Raw genomic sequence first — 27,629 nt, 5'->3', positions numbered from 1 at the left:
TGACAAAAATCAGTCAACTATCAAAAATTTTGCACAAAAAGATTAATCGAAAAAAACAATAGAATTCATATTTTTTAATTTTTAAATTAAAATTAATGTATTAATTATATAGGTTATAACTTTTAAATATAAAAAATAAATACAAATAAAATTATTTGATATATATATATATATATATATATATATATATATATATATATAATTGTTGGAATATATTCTTTATTGTTATTTTTAATGATCTATTATTAAAAGCACTACTTCGAATATAATTAGGGATTTAAAAAGTGGATTGAACATCGACAAAATTAACTACAAAAAAACTAAACTAATGTTATATCTATGAAATAAAAATTTTATTTGAAAAAAATATTTAATTTTAAAATTTGTTTGACTTTATTAGAAAAACATATTAAATTTCTAAAAAGTAAAATATACTTTTTATTTTTGAAGTTTATTAAAAATTTTAAAATTATTTTTAAATTTTAATTTATTTAAATTTTGTCCCAAAAATTCGATTTGCATCAACTCTATCTTTTAAATTAACGTCGTTCAGATCAGTAATAAAGGTTAGTGATGTAGCAAAATGAAATATGAGATGTGACAAAAAAAAGTGAAATCTCCAAAATATCCCTGTGTGAATAACCTAAGTGACGACTTCCCTTTTCTTATCCTTTTCAAATGTCTTCCCATTTGTTTTCCCTTTGCTACGAAGAAACAAAGCCAGAGAACACAGAGTCACACGAACAAGATCCGACTTGGAGGGTGGTCACCCGTCGCGCCATTCTCTTCAGTTCGTTGCGACGACGTGCAGGACGACGCAGGTGGTGACGTCGTCGACGCCAAGCAAGGATTCTGGGTTAGGGTTTAGTCATCGACGAGGGAGTAAACGTAACGCCGTGCATTCATCAACGATTGTGAGGAGCAGAATCTCGGCAAGGAGTAGACAAAGAAAAAGAGGGAGCAGAATGCCGATTGCGAGACGAGGGAGACACCTACGCAGCCACCAATTGCCGACGAGGTAGCCGTTGGGAGAGGTTGAGGTAGCGCCATTCTGATTAAGGTTTCTGACGAAATAGGCTACCATTTAATTTTGAAACTGCATTGTTTGAACGGTTAGGGTTTAGGCTTTTTTCATTCTTCATTGCTGTTAGGTTTTTATTGTAGTGAGGAATTGAGGGGTTTTTGTTGTGTTTTTGTGAAAAATATCATGTTTACGTGGTCTATATTTTTGAATAATTTGTTACCCTATTCTCTGTTTTGGAAATTTTTTTATAATGGCAGGATGGATGATTTCAGTGTTAGGGTTCATCACAGGGGTAGGTTTTGTAGTGATAAGGATAAAAGTGAATATATTGATGGTGAGGGGACAACAGTTGACTGGTGTGACAGAAATAGATGGAGTGTTAGAGCATCTCCAACGGGAGAAAAATTGGAGCCCAGTTATTGTTGTGTTAGAGGGAAAGGAGAATTTATGCGTTGGAGTGAGAAGAAAGTGAGTTTTCACACTAATTTCGAGAAGGAGGAGTCCCTCTGAATGGGGACTCCTGTTATCCAATCAACACTTGCCATTTGGCAAGTTATTTAAAAAATAAATAATTATATAAAATATTAATTAATTAAATAGTGATATTAAATAATTAAATAATAATTAATTCAATAATAATTATAATAATTAATTAAGTAATTAAATTATAATTAATTTATTAATAATTATAATAGTTAATTAGATTAAATAATTAAATTTTTTTTAATTAATAATTTATATTAATTATTTATATCATAATTAATATCAAATATTATTTATATTATTATATTAAATTATAATTAATTAAATTTAATTACATCAAAAAATAAATTTAATTTTTATATTTTACAAAATAATTTTTTGTTGGATTGGTTATTTTAAATAATAATTAATTTAGTAATAATTATAATAATTAATTATATTAAATAATTATATTTTTATTTAATTAATGATTTATATTAAATATTTAAATAATAATTAAATCGTAATTTTCTTTTTACCAAAGATAGGAGACTCGAACCCGCAACCTCTTAATTGAGTATGGGGAGACTATGCCATTTGAGCTATAACTCATTGGCATAATTAAATCGTAATTAATTTATTAATAATTATAATAATTAATTAGATTAAATAATTAAATTTTTATTTAATTAATCATTTATATCATAATTAATATTGAATATTATTTATATTATTATATTAAATTAGCCGTTGCAAAACTAGCCGTTGTAAAATTAGCCGTTAGAAACTAGCCGTTACTATGTTACCGTTATTATTAATAAATTAATATTTTGTTACTCTATATATACCACTTAGATACATTTCTATTCTCACACTTTCTACTACTCTTCTTTATCTTCTTCCAAGTTTACGAAATCAAAGTTCTGCTAATATTATTTTTTGTTCGAAAAAATGGATCCAAATCAACTCAACTCTTTCTTCAATTACTTACAAAACTTTTCTCAAATTCCAAATACCCAACAATCTCAAACCTCAAACTCTCAAGTTCCAAATCAAACTTGACACTACCGAATACATTTCAAAATCCAAATCCACAAAATCTTTCTAATTTCAATTTTCAAGCTCCTTATAATAATCAATTTCCTATATTCCAATCGCAAAATCAAAATTCACAAACACCACATTTTTCATTTTCATCTATATTTAACCCCTCTATCAGAAATGTTACTCCAACTTTCGTGCCATTTCCAACTCAATTCAGTGCATCAAGACATAACTCATCTGGTGTTGGTGGCTCTTCTAACCCATCCTCTCAGACTCCTATACAATGTAGTCCAAATTCGCAATATTCAGATTTTGCCAACCCTCGTGGATTAGATGCTATCAACCTCAATGATGATGATATTGAAGATCGGAGGCAAGATAGTATTCGACACTAGCATTGGAAAGAGGATGAGATGCTGATCAGTGCATGGTTTAATGTTTCAACTGACCCTATAGCTGGTACCGATCAAAAGGGGGAAACATTTTGGAGTCGAATTCATAGCTACTGTGTAGAATTTTGCTCCGACATGACAAGGGGGGTAGTTGCATGTAAGAAACGATGGTATAAGATTAACAAGGCTGTTGCACAATTTGCTAGTTGCTATGATCAAGCTAGTCGAAACATTAGGAGTGGTTCGAACGCTGATGATATAAAGGAGTTGGCCAATAAACTTTATTCCACAAATTATGGTCAAAAATTCACTTTTGAGAGGCATTGAAACATGCTTTGCTTGGAGCAAAAATGGAGAAGCCAACTACCTACACAGAGTGGCGGCTCAAAGAGAACCAAGGTTAGTGCAACTGGAGCATACTCATCCTCATCAAACCCAGAAACACCGTTGGCTGATGAACCCGGTGTGGACTCTCCCGTTCGCCCACAAGGATCAAAGAAGAGCAAGCAAAAAGGTAAGGGAAAAGCACAAATGTCTGAAGATTTTAGCAAAAAGAAATTATCAGTTGTTAAAAAATTATCTCTCATGAAAGATATTAAGAATGTTAGAAAAAAAGGAACTAATGGATAGGGAAAAAGAAAAAGAAAAAGAAGAGGAGAGGAAACATAGAACAAAGATTATGGCAATCAAAGAGAAGGAGTTACAAATTTAAGCGGCAATGAAAGAACAAGAATTACAAGCTCAAGCGGCAATGAAAGAACAAGAATTACAAACTCAGAGGTATATTAAAGAAATGGAGATAAATGCAAAAGAAAGGGAAATGGAAAGGATGACCAAGGAAAGGGAAAGGGAAATGGATATGCAAATACTTAATGCTGACACGTTTACAATGAGTGAAAAACGACAAGCTCTTCATGAGATTGCATGTGAGAAAATAATCGCCAAGTGGTTTACTTAATGGTTCCTTGTATTCGTAGAGTTATGTAGTATGTTCTTATTTTTATTGCGTATTACTAGTATGTGATGTAGTTTGTTTTATTTATTTCTGATGTAATTTTTTAAATTAGTCAATATTATTGTGCCGTTATTGTTCATGAAAGTGATTGTTGCAAAACTAGCCGTTAAGTAGCCGTTGCAAAACCAGCCGTTGCAAAACTAGCCGTTAAGTAGCTATTGTTAAACTAGCCGTTGAGGAGTAGGTACTTATTGCAGACACACTTATAAATATTAACTATCAATGACTCTGCAACTCCACTTCAACTCTTGTTTCTCACCTCGAAAGAGAACTAAAAATTACATTTCTAGATATGGCTAGAAATTTTGATGATATGTTTAATGAGGCTTTGTATGGCAAAAGAAGACGGAAAGATAACACACTCATAGATAATTGGATCAATGAGTGTTTACTCGAAGATTCAGAAGAAGAAGATATCGATAGAAGCTTTATCCCAACTCCTCGTAGATGGATCAACAGAGATCGAGAAGCAGGACATGATCGCCTTTTTCAAGATTACTTTGCAGATGAACCGGTGTATAATGCTGACATTTTTCGACAGAGATTTCGAATGAGAAGACATGTGTTCCTTCGGATAGTAGACGCTCTCTCAAACGTCTATCCGTATTTCCAACAGAGGGTTGATACAACTGGAAGAAGAAGCTTGTCACCACTCGAAAAATGTACCGCTACCATACAGATGTTAGCATATGGCATAGCAGCTGATGCTGTTGATGATTATGTGCGCATAGGCGAGAGCACTACAATTGAATGCTTGGAAAAAATTGTTGAAGGTGTCATTTTGGTGTTCGAGGATGAATACTTGTGAAAACCAAATCCAAATGACGTACAACGCCTGCTACAAATGGCGGAGGGTCGTGGCTTTCCTGGCATGTTGGGTAGCATTGACTGCATGCATTGGCAATGGAAAAATTGTCCAAAGGTGTGGAAAGGTATGTACATGAGTGGTTATCGTGGGGTTGCAACCATAGTACCTGATATTATAGTATCTTCAGACTTTTGGATATGGCATGCGTTCTTTGGAGTTTCTGGTTCAAATAACGATATCAACGTGTTAGATCGTTCTCCAGTGTTCGATGATATTCTAAATGACCGTGCTCCGAAGGTAAATTATACTATTAATGGTAATAATTATACTATGGGATACTATTTAGCAGATGGTATTTATCCTGAATGGGCCACATTTGTCAAATCAATCTCAAAGCCACAAGGGGAGAAACGCAAGTTATTTGCACAATACCAAGAAGGGCAAAGAAAAGATGTGGAGCGAGCATTCGGAGTGTTGCAAGCACGCTCTGCAATTATACGTGGTCCAGCTCGCTTTTGGGAAAAGAAGAAGCTTGCCAACATAATGAGAGCTTGTATTATATTGCATAATATGATTGTTGAAAGCTTGCCAAGGCTTAGAGTATGATGATGTCGAAAATGGCTTATCACAACCTCAGCTGGGAGAAGAAGATTTTTCACCATACCATTAATTCCTCCAAAGAAATGCCCAACCTCGAAATAGGCAGCAGCATAGACAATTGAAAGAGGACTTGATTGAACACATATGGCGATTTCACAATGCTTGTCGTCAACTATAGAGCTTAATTATGTTTTTTTTGTATTAACTAATTTTACAAATTAGTGTAATCCCAAATTATATATTGTGTATTATTGTTATATATGAATTTATTTAATATTAATATCTTTTAATAGTGAATTATTTTTAAATTTATAAATTTAATTTATATAATTGAAAAAAATTAGTTACATTAATTTTAAGTATTTTAATTAATTAATTAAGTGAGACCACAACAGGGACTAAAGTTAGTTCCTCCTAATGGAGAAGAGAAAGATGCTTTGAGTTTCTATTTACTATTTATGACGCAAAACTGATGTGGAGTTACTTTTTATGACAGGTGGACCATAAATAGCAAGGTTCTGAGAACCGGACCGGTCATCAAACCGCTTTAGTTACTGGTTCACTGGTTTACTAGTCCAATCGGTCTAACCAGTGGTTCAACCGAAAAAACCGTTTTAAAATAGAATAATAAATAAATTATAAATATGCAAGTATTAAGTTGAGGGTATAAGGTAGTATGAAGTTTTTCTAATGGAGTGGTGAATTACTCTCTTAGGATTTTCCTTTTTTATATTAAATGCAAAATTGCCAGATGAAAGCATGATACCAAGTAAGTACAATCCCTCATCAGTACACAAAATGTTAAAAGAAATATCTGACAAGAATAGGAAGAATATCAAATGAATTATCATAAATCCAACTAAAAAATAAACATAGTACTCGGATAAATAAAGTTGATAACATTATTAATAACAAAGTTGGTAGTGGACTAGTGCTAGAAAGGCTTCACCAAATGAAGGTGCATACAGGCTTTTAGAGACAATAGACTTGGATTTGTGCAGTAGCATTTTGGATGAGTTGTTTTGAAGACCATTTGGTAAAACTAAGCTTTGAGTAGGTACAATACAGGCTTCACCAAATGTTCATAACACACAGAAAGACAGTTTCTCACGATACATAAATAAGTGCTCATCCTTTGAAAATAATCATCTGAATCGGTATAAGGCAGGAAAAAATGACCATAAGTCCCTTTACCTAAGTCAAAATAAACAACCATATCTGAACTCAACAATCAGCATTTAGCACCAAACATTACAAAACATTAACCAATAATCACACTAAACCTACAACCAGCAATTACAAAACAGCAACAAACATGAGTACATTATAAAACATTCCAAAACAGTGATGACAATATGACACTAAACCTGCATAGTAAATAATCTCAAAGACAATGATCACCAATATCCAGCAAATAAACAATAAATACACAACAATAATTTAGCAAATAAACAAGAACAAGACCTAAATAGAAAATCCAACAAATTAAGTCGCAGCAACCTAACAATTTGACAAATTAAAACAACAGCAGCCCAACAATTTACCAAATTATCAACTTAACAAATTCAAGAACAAAAAATCACAACAAAACAAAAAAAATTAAAAGTAACAGAAGAACACAAGAACAATTAGCAAATTAACAAGTTCACAATAACAGTTAAAAAATTTTACCAGAAGAACACTAATGCAAGTGGAATCATCATGCTAATATGTTTTCTGCAAAGATGCTATTTGTACAGCTAAAATTTCCTAATTACTATGATCCAATTATTCTAATTTCACATGCAATCAACTTAGTTTCTAAAAGCTAGAAATTATAAAACCAACCAGAAATATGGTTAAAGCATTTCATCAAACATGTTGAGTGCGGTAAAATTAAAACGAAATAAGAGAATTCAATGCTTAATTTCAATGTGATAGAGAAGAGAACATAACTATTGTAACTTTAATTTAGTCTATGAAAAAATCCAAACCACTACCAAATCAAATAATTACTTATTGTAATAGAAATCAGAAGTTGCAGAGTTTGAAGAAGAGTATTGGTGTTGTGTGAGTGTATTGTCTGGTGGCGGGTTTAGGAAACTCACGGCGGGGACAACAGAGAGCAGTTCGACGGCTGAGTGGAGGCGCGGGTTGGTCGCAGAGTTTGAAGCAGAGCAACGTGGCTTCCAGACGAATGCGAACTCGAACGGTGAACAGCGAGTGAACGCGAACGGTGAATGCCGAGTGATGAGCGGATAATTTATACGCTTTTTGACATTGTTTTTAGTATGTTTTTAGTAGGATCTAGTTACTTTTAGGGATGTTTTCATTAGTTTTTATGTTAAATTCACATTTCTGGACTTTACTATGAGTTTGTGTATTTTTCTGTGATTTTAGGTATTTTTTGGCTGAAATTGAAGGACTTGAGCAAAAATCAGATTCAGAGGTTGAAGAAGGACTGCTGATGTTGTTGGATTCTGACCTCCCTGCACTCAAAATGGATTTTCTGGAGCTACAGAACTCGAAATGGTGCGCTTCCAATTGCGTTGGAAATTAGACATCCAGGGCTTTCCAGCAATGTATAATAGTCTATACTTTGTCCAAGTTTAGATGACGCAAACTGGCGTTAAACACCAGCTTTCTGCCCAAATCTGGCGTCCAGCGCCAGAAAAGGATCCAAAATCAGAGTTGAACGCCCAAACTGGCACAAAAGCTGGCGTTCAACTCCAAGAAGGACCTCTACACGTGCAACACTCAAAGCTCAGCCCAAGCACACACCAAGTGGGCTCCGGAAGTGGATTTATGCATCAATTACTTACTTTTGTAAACCCTAGTAGCTAGTTTATTATAAATAGGACATTTCACTATTGTATTAGACATCCTGGATCCTGGATTATATTCTGATCCTGTGATCATGTTTTAGGGGGCTGGCCATTCGGCCATGCCTGGACCTTTCACTTATGTAATTTTAACGGTAGAGTTTCTACACTCCATAGATTAAGGTGTGGAGCTCTGCTGTTCCTCAAAGATTAATGCAAAGTACTACTATTTTCTATTCAATTCATCTTATTTCGTTTCTAAGATATTCATTCGCACTTCAACCTGAATGTGATGAACGTGACAATCATCATCATTCCCTATGAACGCGTGCCTGACAACCACCTCCGTTCTACATTAGATTGAATGAGTATCTCTTAGATCTCTTAATCGGAATCTTCGTGGTGTAAGCTAGAATGATGGCGGCATTCAAGAGAATCCGGAAAGTCTAAACCTTGTCTGTGGTATTCCGAGTAGGATTCAATGATTGAATGACTGTGACGAGCTTCAAACTCGCGATTGCCGGGCGTAGTGACAGACGCAAAAGGATAGTAAATCCTATTCCAGCATGATCGAGAACCGACAGATGAATAGTCGTGCCGTGACAGGGTGTGTTGACCATATTCACTGAGAGGATAGGATGAAACCATTGACAAGGGTGATGCCTCCAGACGATTAGCCGTGCCGTGACAGGGCATTTGGATCATTTTCCCGAGAGAAGACCGAAAGTAGCCATTGACAGTGGTGATGTATCACATAAAGCCAGCCATGGAAAGGAGTAAGACTGATTGGATGAAGATAGCAGGAAAGCAGAGGTTCAGAGGAACGAAAGCATCTCTATTCGCTTATCTGAAATTCTCACCAATGATTTACATAAGTATTTCTATCCCTATTTTATTAATTATTTTCAAAAACCCCATTACTATTTTATATCCGCCTGACTGAGATTTACAAGGTGACCATAGCTTGCTTCATACCTACAATCTCCGTGGGATTCGACCCTTACTCACGTAAGGTATTACTTGGACGACCCAGTGCACTTGCTGGTTAGTTGTGCGAAGTTGTGAACCATGGTATTGGCATCATGTTTTTGGCGCCATTACCAGGGAAAGAAATAGCGATGAATTCTACATAATCAAAGTGTAATCACAATTTCTGCGCACCAAGTTTTTGGCACCGTTGCCGGGGATTGTTCGAGTTTGGACAACTGACGGTTCATCCTGTTGCTCAGATTAGGTAATTTTCTTTTTGTTCTGTTTTCAAAAAGTTTTCAAAAAAAAATCTTTCAAAAATTTTTCTTTTGTTTTCGAAAAAAAAAATATATTTGTTATTCAAAATTTTTAAAGAATGAATTCTAGTGTTTCATGAAGCATGTGAAGCCTGGCTAGCTGTAAAGCCATGTCTAAATTCTTTTGGACTGAGCCTTCCACTCATAAGTATATGAAGTTGGATGAAATATCAGCTGTTGTATACATGAGAGGTATCTATGTTTGCTGAAGCTTGGCTGGCCATTGGCCATGTCTAGTGTTTTGGACCGGAGCTTTCATTGAAAGCTTGGCTGGCTAGTGAGCCATGTCTAATTCCTGGACTGAAGCTTTAGACTAACATGGCAAGATTCCTGGAATTCATATTAAAAATTTTAAAATCCTTATTTTTGTCTTTCAAATAATTTTCGAAAAAAATCCAAAAAAATTAGAAAATCATAAAAATCAAAAATATTTTTCTGTTTCTTGTTTGAGTCTTGAGTCATGTTATAAGTTTGGTGTCAATTGCATGTGCATCTTGCATTTTTCGAAAATTTTCATGCATTCATAGTGTTCTTCATGATCTTCAAGTTGTTCTTGGTAAGTCTTCTTGTTTGATCTTTGCATTTGCATGTTTTGTGTCTTTTCTTGTTTTTCATATGCATTCTTGAATTCTTAGTGGCTAAGCATTAAAGAATTCTAAGTTTGGTGTCCTGCATGTTTCCTTTGCATTAAAAATTTTTCAAAAATGTGTTCTTGATGTTCATCATGATCTTCATAGTGTTCTTGGTGTTCATCTTGACATTCATAGCATTCTTGCATGCATCACATGTTTTGATCTGAAATTCTCATGCATTGCATAGTTTTCATGTTTTTCTCTCTCATCATTAAAAATTCAAAAAAAAATATCTTTTCCTCTTTTCTCTCATAATTTCGAAAATTAGATTTGACTTTTTCAAAACTTTTTAAAATTTAGTTGTTTTTGTGAGTCAAATCAAATTTTCAATTTAAAAATCTCATCTTTTTCAAAATCTTTTTCAAAAAATCAAATCTTTTTCAAATTTTTTTAGTTATTTTCGAAAATTCCAAAAATATTTTTTAAAAATCTTTTTCTTAATTTTACATCATATTTTCGAAAATAACATCATCAATTAATGTTTTGATTCAAAAATTTAAAGTTTGTTAGTTACTTGTTAAGAAAGATTCAAACTTTAAGTTCTAGAATCATATCTTGTGATTTCTTGTGAATCAAGTCATTAATTGAGATTTCAAAAATCAAATCTTTTTCAAAAACTAATTTCAATCATATCTTTTCAAAAATGTCTTCTTATCTTACCTTTTTCAAAAAAATTTGATTTCAAAATATCTTCTCTAACTTCCTAACTTCTTATCTTTTCAAAATTGATTTTCAAATTTGTTTCAACTAACTAACTAACTTTTTGTTTGTTTCTTATCTTTTTCAAAACTACCTAACTAACTCTCTCTCTCTCTCTCTCTAATTTTCGAAAATATCTTTCCTCTTTTTCAAAAATTTCTTTTTAATTAACTAAAATTTTAATTTTTTCATTTTAATTTTCGAAAAACCACTAACCTTTTTCAAAAACTATTTTCAAAAATCAACTAACTCTTTTTCAAAAAAAATTATTTTCGAAAATCCTCTCTCTCTCTCTCATCTTATTCTATCTATTTATTCATCTACTAAGATCTCTTCCTCACATCACTCACCAAATTCGAACCCCCTCTTCTATCTGTGTTCGAATTTCTTCTTCTTTTCTTCTACTCACATAAGGGAACCTCTATACTGTGGTAAAAAGGATCCCTATTATTATTATTTTTCTGTGCCCTCTTTTTTGTCATATGAGCAGGAGCAAGGACAAGAACATTCTTGTGGAAGCAGATCCAGAACCTGAAAGGACTCTGAAAAGGAAACTAAGAGAAGCTAAAATACAACAATCCAGAGATAACCTTTCAGAAATTTTCGAACAGGAAGAGGAGATGGCAGCCGAAAATAATAATAATGCAAGGAGAATGCTTGGTGACTTTACTGCACCTAATTCCAATTTACATGGAAGAAGCATCTCCATTCCTGCCATTGGAGCAAACAACTTTGAGCTGAAACCTCAATTAGTTTCTCTGATGCAGCAGAACTGCAAGTTTCATGGACTTCCATCTGAAGATCCTTTTCAGTTCTTAACTGAATTCTTGCAGATCTGTGATACTGTTAAGACTAATGGAGTGGATCCTGAAGTCTACAGGCTCATGCTTTTCCCATTTGCTGTAAGAGACAGAGCTAGAATCTGGTTGGACTCTCAACCCAGAGACAGCCTGAACTCTTGGGATAAGCTGGTCACGGCTTTCTTAGCCAAGTTCTTTCCTCCTCAAAAGCTGAGCAAGCTTAGAGTGGATGTTCAAACCTTCAGACAGAAAGAAGGTGAATCCCTCTATGAAGCTTGGAAAAGATACAAGCAGCTGACCAAAAAGTGTCCTTCTGATATGCTTTCAGAATGGACCATCTTGGATATCTTCTATGATGGTTTATCTGAGATATCAAAGATGTCATTGGATACTTCTGCAGGTGGATCCATTCACCTAAAGAAAACGCCTGCAGAAGCTCAAGAACTCATTGACATGATTGCTAATAACCAGTTTAAATACACTTCTGAGAGGAATCCTGTCAGTAATGGGACGTCTATGAAGAAGGGAGTTCTTGAAGTTGATACTCTGAATGCCATATTGGCTCAGAACAAAATATTGACTCAGCAAGTCAATATGATTTCTCAGAGTCTGAATGGAATGCAAGCTGCATCCAACAGTACTCAAGAGGCTTCTCCTGAAGAAGAAGCTTATGATCCTGAGAACCCTGCAATAGCAGAGGTGAATTACTTAGGTGAACCTTATGGAAACACCTATAACTCATCATGGAGAAATCATCCAAATTTCTCATGGAAGGATCAAAAGCCTCAACAAGGCTTTAACAATAGTGGAAGAAACAGGTTTAACAATAATAAACCCTTTCCATCATCCACTCAGCAACAGACAGAGAACTCTGAACAAAATACTTTTAATTTAGCAAACTTAGTCTCTGATCTATCCAAGGCCACTGCAAGTTTCATGAATGAAACAAGGTCTTCCATTAGAAATTTGGAAGCACAAGTGGGCCAGCTGAGTAAAAGGATCACTGAAATCCCTCCTAGTACTCTCCCAAGCAATACAGAAGAGAATCCAAAAGGAGAGTGCAAGGCCATTGACATAAGCACCATGGCCGAACCTGTAAGGGAAGGAGAGGACGTGAATCCCAAGGAGGAAGACCTCCTGGGACGTCCAGTGATCAATAAGGAGCTTCCCTCTGAGGAACCAAAGGACTCTGAGGCTCATCTAGAGACCATAGAGATTCCATTGAACCTCCTTATGCCCTTCATGAGCTCTGATGAGTATTCCTCTTCTGAAGAGAATAAGGATGTTACTGAAGAGCAAACTGCCAAGTTTCTTGGTGCAATCATGAAGCTGAATGCCAAATTATTTGGTATTGAAACTTGGAAAGATGAACCTCCCTCGTTCACCAATGAACTAAGTGATCTGGATCAACTGACATTACCTCAGAAGAGACAGGATCCTGGAAAGTTCATAATACCTTGTACCATAGGCACCATGATCTTTAAGGCTCTGTGTGACCTTGGTTCAGGAATAAACCTCATGCCCCTCTCTGTAATAGAGAAACTGGGAATCTATGGGGTGCAAGCTGCTAAAATCTCATTAGAGATGGCAGACAATTCAAGAAAACAGGCTTATGGACAAGTAGAGGACGTGTTAGTAAAGGTTGAAGGCCTTTACATCCCTGCTGATTTCATAGTCCTGGATACTGGAAAAGAAGAGGATGAATCCATCATCCTAGGAAGACCTTTCCTAGCCACAGCAAGAGCTGTGATTGATGTGGACAAAGGAGAATTAATCCTTCAATTGAATGAGGACAACCTTGTGTTTACAACTCAAGGATCTCTCTTTGCATCCATGGAGAGGAAGCATAAAAAGCTTCTCTCAAAGCAGAGTCAAACAAAGCCTCCACAGTCAAACTCTAAGTTTGGTGTTGGGAGGCCACAACCAAACTCTAAGTTTGGTGTTGAACTCCCATATCCAAACTCTAAGTTTGGTGTTGGAGAGTTTCAACAATGCTCTGAACATCTGTGAGGCTCCATGAGAGCCCATTGTCAAGCTATTGACATTAAAGAAGCGCTTGTTGGGAGGCAACCCAATTTTTATTTATCTAACTATATTTTTCTTAGTTATATGTCTTTATAGGTTCATGATCATGTGGAGTCACAAAATAAACAAAAAAAATTAAAAACGGAATCAAAAACAGCAGAAGAAAAATCATACCCTGGAGGAAGCATCTGTCTGGCGTTCAACGCCAGAACAGAGCATGGTTCTGGCGCTGAACGCCCAAAATGGGCAGTATCTGGGCGCTGAACGCCCAGAACAAGCATAGTTCTGGCGTTCAACGCCAGAAATGGCCAGTAAATGGGCGTTGAACGCCCAAAATGGGCACCAACCTGGCGCTGAACGCCCAGAGTTGCGTGCAAGGGCATTTTGCATGCCTAATTTGGTGCAAGGGTGTAAATCCTTGAATACCTCAGGATCTGTAGACCCGACAGGATCATCTCAGGATCTGTGGACCCCACAGGATCCCCACTTACCTCCACTCACTTCTTCTCACCTCTCTTTAACACAATCCCATAAACACCCTTCCCCAAAAACCCTTCACCAATCACCTCAATCTCTCTTTCCCATCACCTCTTCACCACTCACATCCATCCACTCTTCCCAACCAAACCTACCCTAAATGGCCAAACCTTAACTCCCCTCCCTCCCCTATATATAGCCCTCTATTCTTCCTCATTTTCACACAACACAACCCTCTCCTCTCTACTTGGCCGAAACACACTTCACCCCTCTTCTCCATATTTTCTTCTTCTTCTTCCTCTATTCTTTCTTTTATTGCTCGAGGGTGAGCAATATTCTAAGTTTAGTGTGGTAAAAGCATAAGCTTTTTGTTTTTCCATTACCATTGATGGCACCTAGGACCGGAGAATCCTCTAGAAAGGGAAAAAGAAGACAGAAGCTTCCACCTTCGAGTCATGGGAGATGGAAAGGTTCATCTCCAAAGCCCATCAAGACCACTTCTATGATGTTGTGGCCAAGAAGAAGGTGATCTCCGAGGTCCTTTTCAAACTCAAAAGAAATGAGTATCCAGAGATCCGACATGAAATTCAAAGAAGAGGTTGGGAAGTTCTAACAAATCCCATCCAACAAAGTCGGCATCCTAATGGTTCAAGAGTTCTATGCCAATGCATGGATCACCAAAAACCATGATCAAAGTAAGAACCCGGATCCAAAGAACTACGTTACAATGGTTCGGGGGAAATACTTAGATTTTAGTCTGGAGAATGTGAGGTTGGCGTTCAACTTGCCCATGATGCAAGGAGATGAACGCCCCTACACTAGAAGGGTCAAATTTAATCAAAGGTTGGACCAAGTCCTTATGGACATATGTGTGGAAGGAGCTCAATGGAAGATTGACTCCAAAGGCAAGCCGGTTCAACTAAGAAGATTGGACCTCAAGCCTGTGGCTAGAGGATGGTTGGAGTTCATTCAATGCTCAATCATTCCCACTAGCAACCGATCTGAAGTTACTGTGGATCGGGCCATCATGATTCATAGCATCATGATTGGAGAGAAAATAGAAGTTCATGAAGTCATCTCTAATGAACTCTACAAAATAGCCGAAAAGTCATCCCCCATGGCAAGGCTAGCTTTTCCTCATCTTATCTGCCATCTATGTTACTCAGCTAGAGCTTTCATAGAAGGAGACATTCCTATTAAGGAAGAGAAGCCCATTACTAAGAAAAAGATGGAGCAAGCAAGAGAGCCCATTCATGGAGCTCAAGAGGCGCAGGAAGCTCATCACCATGAAATCCCGGAGATGCCTCAAATGCATTTTCCTCCACAAAACTATTGGGAGCAAATCAACACCTCCCTAGGAGAATTAAGTGCTAACATGGGACAATTAAGGGTGGAACATCAAGAGCACTCCATCATGCTCCATGAAATAAGAGAAGATCAAATAGCAATGAGGGAGGAGCAACAAAGACAAGGAAGAGACATAGAAGAGCTCAAGGACATCATTGGTTCCTCAAGAAGGAAACGCCACCATCACTAAGGTGGATTCATTCCTTGTTCTTATTTCTTCTGTTTTTCATTTTCTATGTTAAGTGCTTATCTGTGTTTGTGTCTTCATTACATGATCATTAGTAGTTAGTAACTATGTCTTAAAGTTATGAATGTCCTATGAATCCATCACCTCTCTTAAATAAAAACTGTTTTAATTCAAAAGAACAAGAAGTACATGAGTTTTGAATTTATCCTTGAACTTAGCTTAATTATATTGATGTGGTGACAATGCTTCTTGTTTTCTGAATGTATGCTTGAACAGTGCATATGTCTTTTGAAGTTGTTGTTTAAGAATGTTAAATATGTTGGCTCTTGAAAGAATGATGACAAGGAGACATGTTATTTGATAATCTGAAAAATCATAAAAATGATTCTTGAAGCAAGAAAAAGCAGCAAAGAACAAAGCTTGCAGAAAAAAAAATAGGCGAAAAAAAATAGAAAGAAAAAAAGAAAAAGCAAGTAGAAAAAGTCAAAAGCTCTTAAAACCAAGAGGCAAGAGAAAAAAGCCAATAACCCTTAAAACCAAAAGGCAAGGATAAATAAAAAGGATCCCAAGGCTTTGAGCATCAGTGGATAGGAGGGCCTAAAGGAATAAAATCCTGGTCTAAGCGGCTAAACCAAGCTGTCCCTAACCATGTGCTTGTGGCGTGTAGGTGTCAAGTGAAAACTTGAGACTGAGCGGTTAAAGTCAAGGTCCAAAGAAAAAAAAAAGAGTGTGCTTAAGAACCCTGGACACCTCTAATTGGGGACTCTAGCAAAGCTGAGTCACAATCTGAAAAGGTTCACCCACTTATGTGTCTGTGGCATTTATGTATCCGGTGGTAATACTGGAAAACAAAGTGCTTAGGGCCACGGCCAAGACTCATAAAATAGCTGTGTTCAAGAATCATCATACTGAACTAGGAGAATCAATAACACTATATGAACTCTGAGTTCCTATAGATGCCAATGATTCTGAACCTCAATGGATAAAGTGAGATGCCAAAACTATTCAAGAGGCAAAAAGCTATAAGTCCCGCTCATCTGATTGGAGCTATGTTTCATTGATAGTTTGGAATTTATAGTATATTCTCTTCTTTTTATCCTATTTTATTTTTAGTTGTTTGGGGACAAGCAACAATTTAAGTTTGGTGTTGTGATGAGCGGATAATTTATACGCTTTTTGACATTGTTTTTAGTATGTTTTTAGTAGGATCTAGTTACTTTTAGGGATGTTTTCATTAGTTTTTATGTTAAATTCACATTTCTGGACTTTACTATGAGTTTGTGTGTTTTTCTATGATTTCAGGTATTTTCTGGCTGAAATTGAGGGACTTGAGCAAAAATCAGATTCAGAGGTTGAAGAAGGACTGCTGATGCTGTTGGATTCTGACCTCCCTGCACTCAAAGTGGATTTTCTGGAGCTACAGAACTCGAAATGGTGCGCTTCCAATTGTGTTGGAAATTAGACATCCAGGGCTTTCCAGAAATGTATAATAGTCCATACTTTGCCCAAGTTTAGACGACGCAAACTGGCGTTCAACGCCAACTTTCTGCCCAAATCTGGCGTCCAGCGCCAGAAAAGGATCCAAAACCAGAGTTGAACGCCCAAACTGGCACAAAAGCTGGCGTTCAACTCCAAGAAGGACCTCTACACGTGCAACACTCAAAGCTCAGCCCAAGCACACACCAAGTGGACCCCGGAAGTGGATTTATGCATCAATTACTTACTTTTGTAAACCCTAGTAGCTAGTTTATTATAAATAGGACATTTCACTATTGTATTAGACATCCTGGATCCTGGATTGTATTCTGATCCTGTGATCACGTTTTAGGGGGCTGGCCATTTGGCCATGCCTAGACCTTTCACTTATGTAATTTTAACGGTAGAGTTTCTACACTCTATAGATTAAGGTGTGGAGCTCTGCTGTTCCTCAAAGATTAATGCAAAGTACTACTATTTTCTATTCAATTCATCTTATTTCGCTTCTAAGATATTCATTCGCACTTCAACCTGAATGTGATGAACGTGACAATCATCATCATTCCCTATGAACGCGTGCCTGACAACCACCTCCGTTCTACATTAGATTGAATGAGTATCTCTTAGATCTCTTAATCGAAATCTTCGTGGTGTAAGCTAGAATGATGGCGGCATTCAAGAGAATCCGGAAAGTCTAAACCTTGTCTGTGGTATTCCGAGTAGGATTCAATGATTGAATGACTGTGACGAGCTTCAAACTCGCGATTGCCGGGCGTAGTGACAGACGCAAAAGGATAGTAAATCCTATTCCAGCATGATCGAGAACCGACAGATGAATAGCCGTGCCGTGACAGGGTGCGTTGACCATTTTCACTGAGAGGATAGGATGAAACCATTGACAAGTGTGATGCCTCCAGACGATTAGCCGTGCCGTGACAGGGCATTTGAATCATTTTCCTGAGAGAAGACCGAAAGTAGCCATTGACAGTGGTGATGTATCACATAAAGCCAGCCATGGAAAGGAGTAAGACTGATTGGATGAAGATAGCAGGAAAGCAGAGGTTCAGAGGAACGAAAGCATCTCTATTCGCTTATCTGAAATTCTCACCAATGATTTACATAAGTATTTCTATCCCTATTTTATTAATTATTTTCGAAAACCCCATTACTATTTTATATCCGCCTGACTGAGATTTACAAGGTGACCATAGCTTGCTTCATACCTACAATCTCCGTGGGATTCGACCCTTACTCACGTAAGGTATTACTTGGACGACCCAGTGCACTTATTGGTTAGTTGTGCGAAGTTGTGAACCATGGTATTGGCATCATGTTTTTGGCGCCATTACCAGGGAAAGAAATATCGATGAATTCTACATAATCAAAGTGTAATCACAATTTCTGCGTACCACCGAGCGAACGCGAACGAAGACGCGAACGTGAACGGCAAACAAACGGCGACGGAAGTGCGGCTGAGCAGACAAAGACGACGGACGCCGAGCTCGAGGAAGCAACCGCGATCGGTGACAACGAACAGGGGTTGAAGACTTTGAGCACGAGGGAAGCTAGATGATGAATGGCGAAGTTTGAGTGCGACGGACGGCGGCAGTATGCCACTCCTTGTGGCAGTGTACGCTTACAGTGCTAGGGTTTTGTGGTTGCGTTGGTGTGATTTGACTGATTTCTCTGACTGAAAGAAAGAAAGGGAGAACGGGAGAAAGAAACGAATTAACTACCCTCTTTTGTGTAAACCGGCCGGGTTCCGGTTCGGTCTGACCGACCGGGTCTCGTCCGGTTCAATGATTTTTTGCCGGTTTTCTGATTAGCGGTTTTATATGTCTGACCGGACCGTTAATGCTGTCGGTTCACGGTTAAACCGGTCCAACCGGTCGGTCCGGTCCAGTTTTCAGAACATTGATAAATAAAAATTGGGATGAGTTCCCTACTGGAGATGGTCTTATGGAGGCGTATGATGTGATTGAAAAACTTGGGTACATTGTTGAGAACATTAGGGTAATGTGGTTAGATGCTGAGTTAGGATTAGAAGGGTTGAAGTTGTTGAGGGGTGATAAATAAACAATCAAAATGGCAAATATAGGAATTGAAAAAATGGTGGTTGACTTGTATGTAGTAGATAAGACTTCAGTCGCTCATGATTTCTTTTATGACATTGGTTATTTAGATGTTAGGAGTGGGAGTAAGGCTATTGAGGAAGAGTGTGTAGATGTTGATAGTGGGTCAAGTAACATTAGAAAGGCCTAAAATATTGAAGTGGAGGCTCAAAGTAGGGAGGTGGATGTGGAGGCCCAAATTTAGAAAATGGTTGATGTCCATTTAAATGTTAAAGAAGTGGTTCAGAATGTTGTTGATGGGGAGAATAGTAAAGAGGAGGATGACTCTGATGACTTGGATTATGAGGCTGATTCTTATCTTCATTTTAGTGATAGTGAAGATGATTATTATGGAAAAGATCGGCTATTTAATGTTGATATAACTCTTGAGGAGATGCTAAAAAAACTAAAACTACTGTCGAGAAATTAAAACTAAAACTGAAGGAAGTCTAAAAAAACTAAAACTGCTATCGAGAAATTAAAGAAAATTCAAAAGGTGGTGGTTGGAAAGAGAATGAATTCTCATTTAAGCGATGACGAAGGATTAAACAGTGATAAGTTAGGACAAAAAATATTTTATCCATTTCTAAACTGCTTCTCCCTCATCATCTTCAATCTCGTGAAGCCTAACTTATTGGTGTACTTGATCACTGATTTGCCGTGGAAAAATTCCTATGAATCTCTATTGATTCCATTCTTTCCCTTCAGTTATGATATCTTTAATAAATTCTAGAACTGAGTCCATTATACTTTGTATTTTATTAATACCCACTTATCCTCCGAAACCTTAATTTGTATCCATTTAAGAGAGATTTATCCATATATTAATTTGGCTCACTCTTTTAAAACTTTAAGAATGAAAATGACATGCGCATATATTTTTAAAATCTAATTTGATTCTACATAAATTTAATTTACCATGTCATCAGGTCTCACGACACATCATCATCTAGTTAACGAAAAGACAATTTAACTTGTAATTATATTTTTCTTAAAACTAATTTGATTGGTCAAATCTTTTAAAGACTACGAATTCGAATATTATTGTATCAATAGTACTATTGCGGCTATTTAATTCATCATTTTCTTCACTGAATATGTATAATAGTAACATGTTGTGATAAGAAGGTATTGAATGCCCATTTATGAAATTGGGCGGCTAATCTTTCCTATGCTGAAGGAATAACTTTTCAAGGCAAGTTTAAGATTAATGAAGGTTGAAATCAAAAGCTTGTCACATGTATAAATAGTAGAAGCAACGATTGAAACAACATAGCAATAACAATCAATAACAATATTCTCTCTCTTTTATACTCTTCTTCCTTACATACGATACTACTTATATTAGTAGATATATATAAATTATCTTTATTATATTGAGTTAATTTATATTGGCTAATATTAATACTAGAGTCTTTTATTTATTATTTTATCTTCTTTATTTATTTATTTTACAACACGTTATTAGCACGAAACTCTTATCAAAATTTAGGAAGACTCAGGTAACAAATTTTCATTATGTCGAAGCTATCTCATCTTGAATTCAATACTCTTGATATATCTGGAAACAATTATTTATCATGGATACTAGATGCTGAAATCCATCTTGATTCAATGGATCTTGGAGATACTGGTGCACGAAATTGTGATCATCAATAATGGCGCCAAAGGGACTTGGAGCTCTCAAACGTGAATCACACTTTGACACAATTCCGCACAACTAACCAGCAAGTGCACTGGGTCGTCCAAGTAATACCTTACGTGAGTAAGGGTCGATCCCACGGAGACTGTCGGCTTGAAGCAAGCTATGATCACCTTGTAAATCTCAGTCAGGCGAATTCAGATGGTGATGGAGAATTGATAATTAAAAGATAAATAAAACATAAAATAAAGATAGAGATACTTATGTAATTCTTTGGTTGGAATTTCAGATAAGCGTATGAAGATGCTTTGTTCCTCCTGAACCTCTGCTTTCCTATTGCCTTCTTCCAATCATTCATACTCCTTTCCATGGCAAGCTTTATGTTGGGCATCACCGTTGTCAATGGCTACTTTCCGTCCTCTCAGTGAAAATGTTCTACGCACGCTGTCACCGCACGGCTAATCATCTGTCAGTTCTCGATCATATTGGAATAGGATCCATTAATCTTTTTGCATCTGTCACACGCCCAACAATCGCGAGTTTGAAGCTCGTCACAGTCATCCCTTCCCAGATCCTACTCAGAATACCACAGACAAGGTTTAGACGTTCAAGATCTCAGAAATGGCCGCCAATAATTCTAGCCTATACCACGAAGGTTCTAATCTTAGATTAGAGACCCAAGAGATACACATTCAAGCTTGTTTGCATGTAGAACGGAAGTTGTTGTCAGGCACGCGTTCATAGGTGAGAATGGTGATGAGTGTCACATAATCATCACATTCATCATGTTCTTGGGTGCGAATGAATATCTTGGAGAAGAAATAGACTTGAGTTGAATAGAAAAATAATAGTACTTGTATTAATTCATGAAGAACAGCAGAGCTCCGCACCTTAATCTATGGTGTGTAGAAACTCCACCGTTGAAAATACAAAAGTGATAATGGTGTAAGCATGGCCGAATGGCCAGCCTCCAAGGTCTAGGGACTAAACGTCCAAAGATGTGTCCCCCCATTTAAAATACAATAGTATAAGGTCCTATTTATAGAGAATTAGTAGCCTAGGATTTACAGAAATCAGTAATTAATGCAGAAATTTTCTTTCGGGGCCACTTGGTGTGTGCTTGGGCTGAGCATTGAAGCTTCCATGTGTAGAGACTTTTCTTGGAGTTAAACGCCAGCTTTTGTGCCAGTTTGGGCATTTAACTCCAGTTTTTGTGCCAGTTCCGGCGTAAATGTCAGAATTCTTGAGCTAACTTGGAACGCCTATTTAGGCCATCAAATCTCGGGCAAAATATGGACTATTATATATTGCTGGAAAGCCCAGGATGTCTACTTTCCAACGCAATTGAGAGCGCGCCAATTGGGCTTCTGTAGCTCCAGAAAATCCACTTCGAGTGCATGGAGGTTAGAATCCAACAGCATCTGCAGTCCTTTTTCAGCGTCTGAATCTGATTTTTGCTCAGGTCCCTTGATGACATGTCACCATGTCATGTTTTTCTATGCTTTTTCATACAAGAAATTTATAATTAGTGCTTAATTATTGCATTCTTTTGTGCTTAAATGGTATATTTCCTTGATCTTTTGATTTTATAAATTTTGTAGGAAATAAGAAGAAAAAGAAGCAAAAGAGCACAAAATAAGCTAAAAAGAAGAAAAGAGGAATTTTGGGCATATTTTGGAGTTGAGAGTTAGGGAGGCATGAATGAGCCACAAAAAGGTGATCGAGAGCGTTGCCAGGCAGGGAATGAACTGGCGTGTTCCCTGGCAACACCCACAACAACGCCAAAGCCAAGAACTTGGGCCAGAGGAGGTCGAGCACGTTTTTGGTGGCGTGTTTGCCAACAACTTCACCAAAAACGCCCAGCCAAGGTAGCCTGACCTTGCCTTCTTCAAAGGAGCATATCTTGAGATAGAAAACTCCAAATGAGGTGATTTCAGTGGCATTGGAAAGTAGACATCAAGAGATTTCCAACCATATATCATAGCATGGGATTGGAGTTTATTTGAAGACTCAAAAGCTGGCTTTATTTAGAGCCTCAGACACTAAGGGCGTTGTTGCTGGCGTGTTTGCCAACAACTTGGGCAACAACGCCAGGCAGCCTGACCTTGCCTTCTTCAATGGAACATAACTTGAGCTACAGAGATCCAATTTGAGTGCTTTCAGTTGCGTTAGAAAGCTGAAATTTAGAGCTTTCCAACGATATATAATAGTTCATAGTGAAGCTTGAAATGGAAGCTCGAATCAGAGTCATCTTTAGGCCCAAAAAATAAGGAAATGAGGTTGAGATTCAAGGAAGAATGAATGAGCCAAGAGAGGGGGTCGAACATGTTGCTAGGGCCAAGATGAACTGACGTGTTCCTTGGTAACTCCAGCAACAACACCCAGGCCAAGAAATTTGGGCTAGAGGAGTTCTTGAGGGCGTTGTTAGTGGCGTGTTTGGTAAAAATGCCCAACCAAGGCAGCCTGACCTTGCCCTTTTCAATGGAGCATAACTTGAGCTAGGAAGGTCCAAATGAGGTGATTTCAGTGGCATTGGAAAGTAGACATCAAGAGCTTTCTAATGATATATAATAATTTATATTGAAGCAAAGGATTGAAGCTGAAAGTTCAGGCAACATCAAGCATAAAAAGTGAAGAACAAGCAAGTGTTTGGCAACAACTAGGGCAACCACTTGGGCAACAACGCCCAAGCACCATGTCCCACTCCCAGGAAATTATCATGCACGTTGCCAACGTGCACCAAGGCTGGTGTGTTTGCCAATAACGCCAGGCCATTGGGCCAGATCAATGAAAATGAGCCCTGTTTCCTCTGTTTGACAAGAATTTTCTCATGAAGCAAAATCAACAAGAGCAAGGCCCAAATTGCTAACCCAAAAGGAGAATTTCAAGAAGTTTTAGGAATAGTATAAATAGAGAATAGTTTTGTACTAGAAGAGATTCTTAGACACTTTTACATTTACATCATAGTAGTTACTTTTGCTAGCTTTTTTTACTCTGCTTTGTACTACACTCCCGATTTGGGAAGCATAGCAGGGAGGAAGTTGGTTTTCTTTTGCAAGTTTGAATTTCAGTTTTGAAGAACTTCTTCTTCATTCTTCAATATTATTCACTATTCCATTTTAATATTTACTTTTGCACTTGTTGTTGAATTTAGAGCTATGATTCACTAAACCCCATTTTCATTAGGGGGAGGAGCTCTGCTCATTTGAATGGGTTGATAACTTTTCTTTTTCTTCTCAATTCAAGTGGTTCATCTAAGAGGAAACTCTTGTTCTTCACAGATTTAATCACCATCAAGAGAGGGATTGAATCTATATGAATTATGTGGTGAACTTGAGAAAGGAGCTACATAATTCAGTTTAGAGTTCATCCTTTCATGATTTCTTTGATCAATACACTTTGGGTTGGTATGTGAGATGTAACCTCCCTTAGTTGAGATTCTGGAAGTTGTGTGGCTTGGATTAGAAATTGAACTTCATCTCTTCTCATGAACAATTAGATCACGAGAGTGGCAATTGGTTGTGTTGAGAGAAATTGAGTTACCAAGAGATTGGGACTCAATTACCCACAATTTGCCATGGATCTATACCCATGATTGAGAAGGAATTGGTCAACATCAATTCATGAGAATTTGCATCTCTGATCCCTAATTATCTCTCCATCATTAATTCTCATTTTTTTTGTTCTTTAGTTCTTTGAATACCCATTACCCAATTCCCTTTTATCTTTTTGTAATTTATCATTCTTGCCATTTACATTCTGTTTATCTATTTCTTGCAATTTACTCTTCTGCTCTTTAAAATTCTGCAACCTTTACTTTCTTGCAATTTATTTTCCATGTCATTTAAGTTTCTTGCACTTTAAGTTTCAGTTATTCACTTTTATTTTCTTTCTCTATTTTAGTTCTTTAAATTCCTTGTCATTTAAGCTTTTGCAATTATGTTAAAAAATCACAAATATTATGAAATCAAAACCATGTTTGCTTGACTAAATATACCATTTAACTAAAGTTGATTAATCTACCAATCTCCGTGGGATCGACCTCACTCTTAGTGAGTTTTATTACTTGATACGACCCGGTATACTTGCCGGTTATACGTGAAATCTGAATTTTCGCGTATCAATTTTTTGGCGCCGTTGCCGGGGATTGGCAGAGATTAACAATGATTAAGTGAATGGTGGTCTAGATTAAGCATTTTCTTTATTTTTGCTTTGTACAGTTCTTTTAACTTTTTTTGATTTCTTTTTGACACTAAGGTGTTTGAGTTATTGCCTCACTAAGAAATTCATCTCTGAGATATGAATTTCAATTTTCCTTGGTGTTGTGTTTTACAAAATTCAAATGGAGTTCAACTCATCTTATGATCAAACAAATTTTATGGGATATTACCCATCATCACCAATCTCTAATGGTGGCTGGGAATATCACCAAGAAAATACCAATTCTGAGCACTCCAATTCATGGAGATTTGCTTCAGAGACACAAGATGAGCAAGAGAATCATATGGGATACTTCCCACCACCACAAAATGATTCAAGTCATTATTCTAATGGTGGCTGGGAGTATCACCAAAGAATGAAAGAGCATCCACCCTCACGTCCCAGTTTCTCATTTGAAAGTTCTTCATCACTTGATTATGCCTCAACACAAAGTTTCCTCCAAAATCCATACAAGTCATCCCATCAATCACACAACTCATTCCACACCCCTCAACACAACTTCACCACAACACACCCATGTCACAAAAATTACTCTCAACCTTCATCTCTTGAACCAGCAGATGAGGATTACCTTCAAGCCATTGAAATACATAGAAAACTCGTAGAAAGATACACACAACCCCAATCCTGGAAAGAAATCATCCTCAAAAAGATGAATGGGCCCTTAGAGCAAACAAAGGGGAACTTAGAACCATCAAACAGTGAGAATGAAGACCAATTTGTGGGTGAAGAAGTGGAAAAATAAGAACAAAAGGTCCCTGTGTCAAGTGAAATTGCAATGAAGGATGAGGAACATGAGCCAAGGATTTTACAATCATAAAAGCTACTTGAGGTGACAATGGAATATAAAGATTCTCTCCCAAAGGAATTAATGGAAAATCATGAAGAAGAAATGGAGGAAGACACTCAAGAGAAATCACACTCAATGGAAGCAGAGAAGTGCATAGAGGAATGGCTCATTGAACCACCATTGCAAGGAACTCTTGATGAAGACAAAACTCTAACAATCACACAACCACCAAGACTTGGATTCAAGAAAGTGAAGGCAATTAACAAAAGAACCGAGAAGAGGATTGTGACCAAGCTACAAAGGACAATATTCATGAAGAAAAGAAGGTCAACTACAACCAATCCTCCCCCTGATCCAGCAAGCAAGCTTAATCAAGCCATTAACAAAAGAAAGCTTGCTGAGGAAAGGCCAAGACAAGGGACACTAGCTGAATCTTTCCCTCCTTTGAGGTCATTCCTCTTAACAAACTGGAAGAAGAGGAAGAAAGTGAAGAACAACATGTCAAGCTAATGACACTAAAAGAGCACTTGTTGGGAGGTAACCCAACCATAGGTAACATTTCCTCTCTGCTTTGTTTTCTTTTTTTTTTGCTTTGTTTAAATTCAATAAATTGGCATATGGTTACATTCTAAGTTTGGTGTTGCCTTGAAACAAATTGTTTTCAATCTTTTTGGATGATTGCATCAAATCAAAAAATGAAAGTGACACACCAAGATTCTAAGTTTGGTGTGCCACTTATTTTTCTATGCAAATCATTCAGCAACACCACTTGTTTGCATAATCATAATGTTCTTTGCACTGTTATCTTTCTTTTAGTTAGACAATTTTAGTTTTCTCTTTGTTTTTAGTCATTTCCTTGTTTTAAATGCTTTCTTTTATTTACTGTGTTTGTTAATACACTACCAAGAGAGCTTTATTCATGACAGATTCTTGACTTGGTGATTGTATTTAACATATAACAGTTTCTTTCGTTTAGTTTTATTTCAAATAAATTGACATGTAGTTGCATTCTAAGTTTGGTGTTGCTATGCAACAAAATTTGGTTCTAATCCTTACAAGATACTTGCATCAATTCCAAGTGAAAGTGTCACACTAAGTTTGGTGTGCCACTTATCTTTTATGCAATGTATTGTGCACACCTTCTTATCTATGCAATCAAAATGTCTCTGTCTCTTGTGCCTTGATTGTTATCTTTAATTTTGCTTGCTTAAAACACATGTGCTACTAATATTTCATTATGTAAGACATTCATGATCCATCTTAGCCCCATAGCCATTGTTCTAATTGTTGCTTGAGGATGAGCAAGCATTCTGAGTATTGGTATGGGAAGAAGGAAGAATAGAAGGAAAAGAACAATAATAGAGAAGATGAATTACAAGGTTATAAAGTTTCTTTTCCTCTCATTTGTTTCTAGCACTATAATTTGCATGATTGTCTTTATCTTCTCTGTATGCATGTGTGGTATGAATAAGCATAGCTTGAATTTTGATTTGTAACATGTTGCTGTGGCATTATGACTACCAACTTAAGTTTGTGAGTTCAAAAGCAATAAAGCATCATGATCATAAACAAACAAGGAATTAAAGAAGAGGTTAGCATGTGCATATAAGTTTTGGAAAGCTAGTATGATTAATTGTTGCTCAATTGCATTGGATTTTATTTAATTGAAGTTTTCATCTAGTACATTTTGTGAAATCTTTTGAAATCATGAAAACCTTGAAAAAGCAAAAACAATTAAAGCAAGAAAAGAAAAAGGGAAAAAATGAGAAAGCTGAAGGCTCTGAGTACCA

The 27,629-nt window shown here is 36.7% G+C and overlaps 3 protein-coding genes and 1 non-coding gene across 4 annotated transcripts; 3 read left to right on the top strand and 1 right to left on the bottom strand.

Annotated features, from left to right (window-relative positions):
* Positions 1–2,943: 2,943 nt before the first annotated feature.
* Positions 2,944–3,249, top strand: LOC107610985 (glutathione S-transferase T3-like). The gene has a single exon (XM_016312956.1). The coding sequence runs from the start codon at positions 2,944–2,946 to the stop codon at positions 3,247–3,249; it is 306 nt and encodes a 101-aa protein (XP_016168442.1).
* Positions 3,250–4,250: 1,001 nt separating this feature from the next.
* Positions 4,251–4,745, top strand: LOC107610984 (uncharacterized). The gene has a single exon (XM_016312955.1). The coding sequence runs from the start codon at positions 4,251–4,253 to the stop codon at positions 4,743–4,745; it is 495 nt and encodes a 164-aa protein (XP_016168441.1).
* Positions 4,746–4,781: 36 nt separating this feature from the next.
* Positions 4,782–5,351, top strand: LOC107610983 (uncharacterized). The gene has a single exon (XM_016312954.2). It carries the CDS (start codon positions 4,782–4,784, stop codon positions 5,349–5,351), a length of 570 nt encoding a protein of 189 aa, XP_016168440.2.
* A 6,428-nt stretch (positions 5,352–11,779) lies between these two features.
* On the bottom strand, positions 11,780–11,887 carry LOC148574492 (small nucleolar RNA R71). The gene has a single exon (XR_015906204.1). It is a non-coding gene; the product is annotated as a small nucleolar RNA R71 (small nucleolar RNA).
* Positions 11,888–27,629: the final 15,742 nt, after the last annotated feature.

This window comes from Arachis ipaensis, chromosome B2, assembly GCF_059453495.1.
Source record: "Arachis ipaensis isolate K30076 ecotype BB chromosome B2, ASM5945349v1, whole genome shotgun sequence".
NCBI lineage: Eukaryota > Viridiplantae > Streptophyta > Magnoliopsida > Fabales > Fabaceae > Arachis > Arachis ipaensis.
This window is presented reverse-complemented; position numbering and strand designations above follow the sequence as displayed.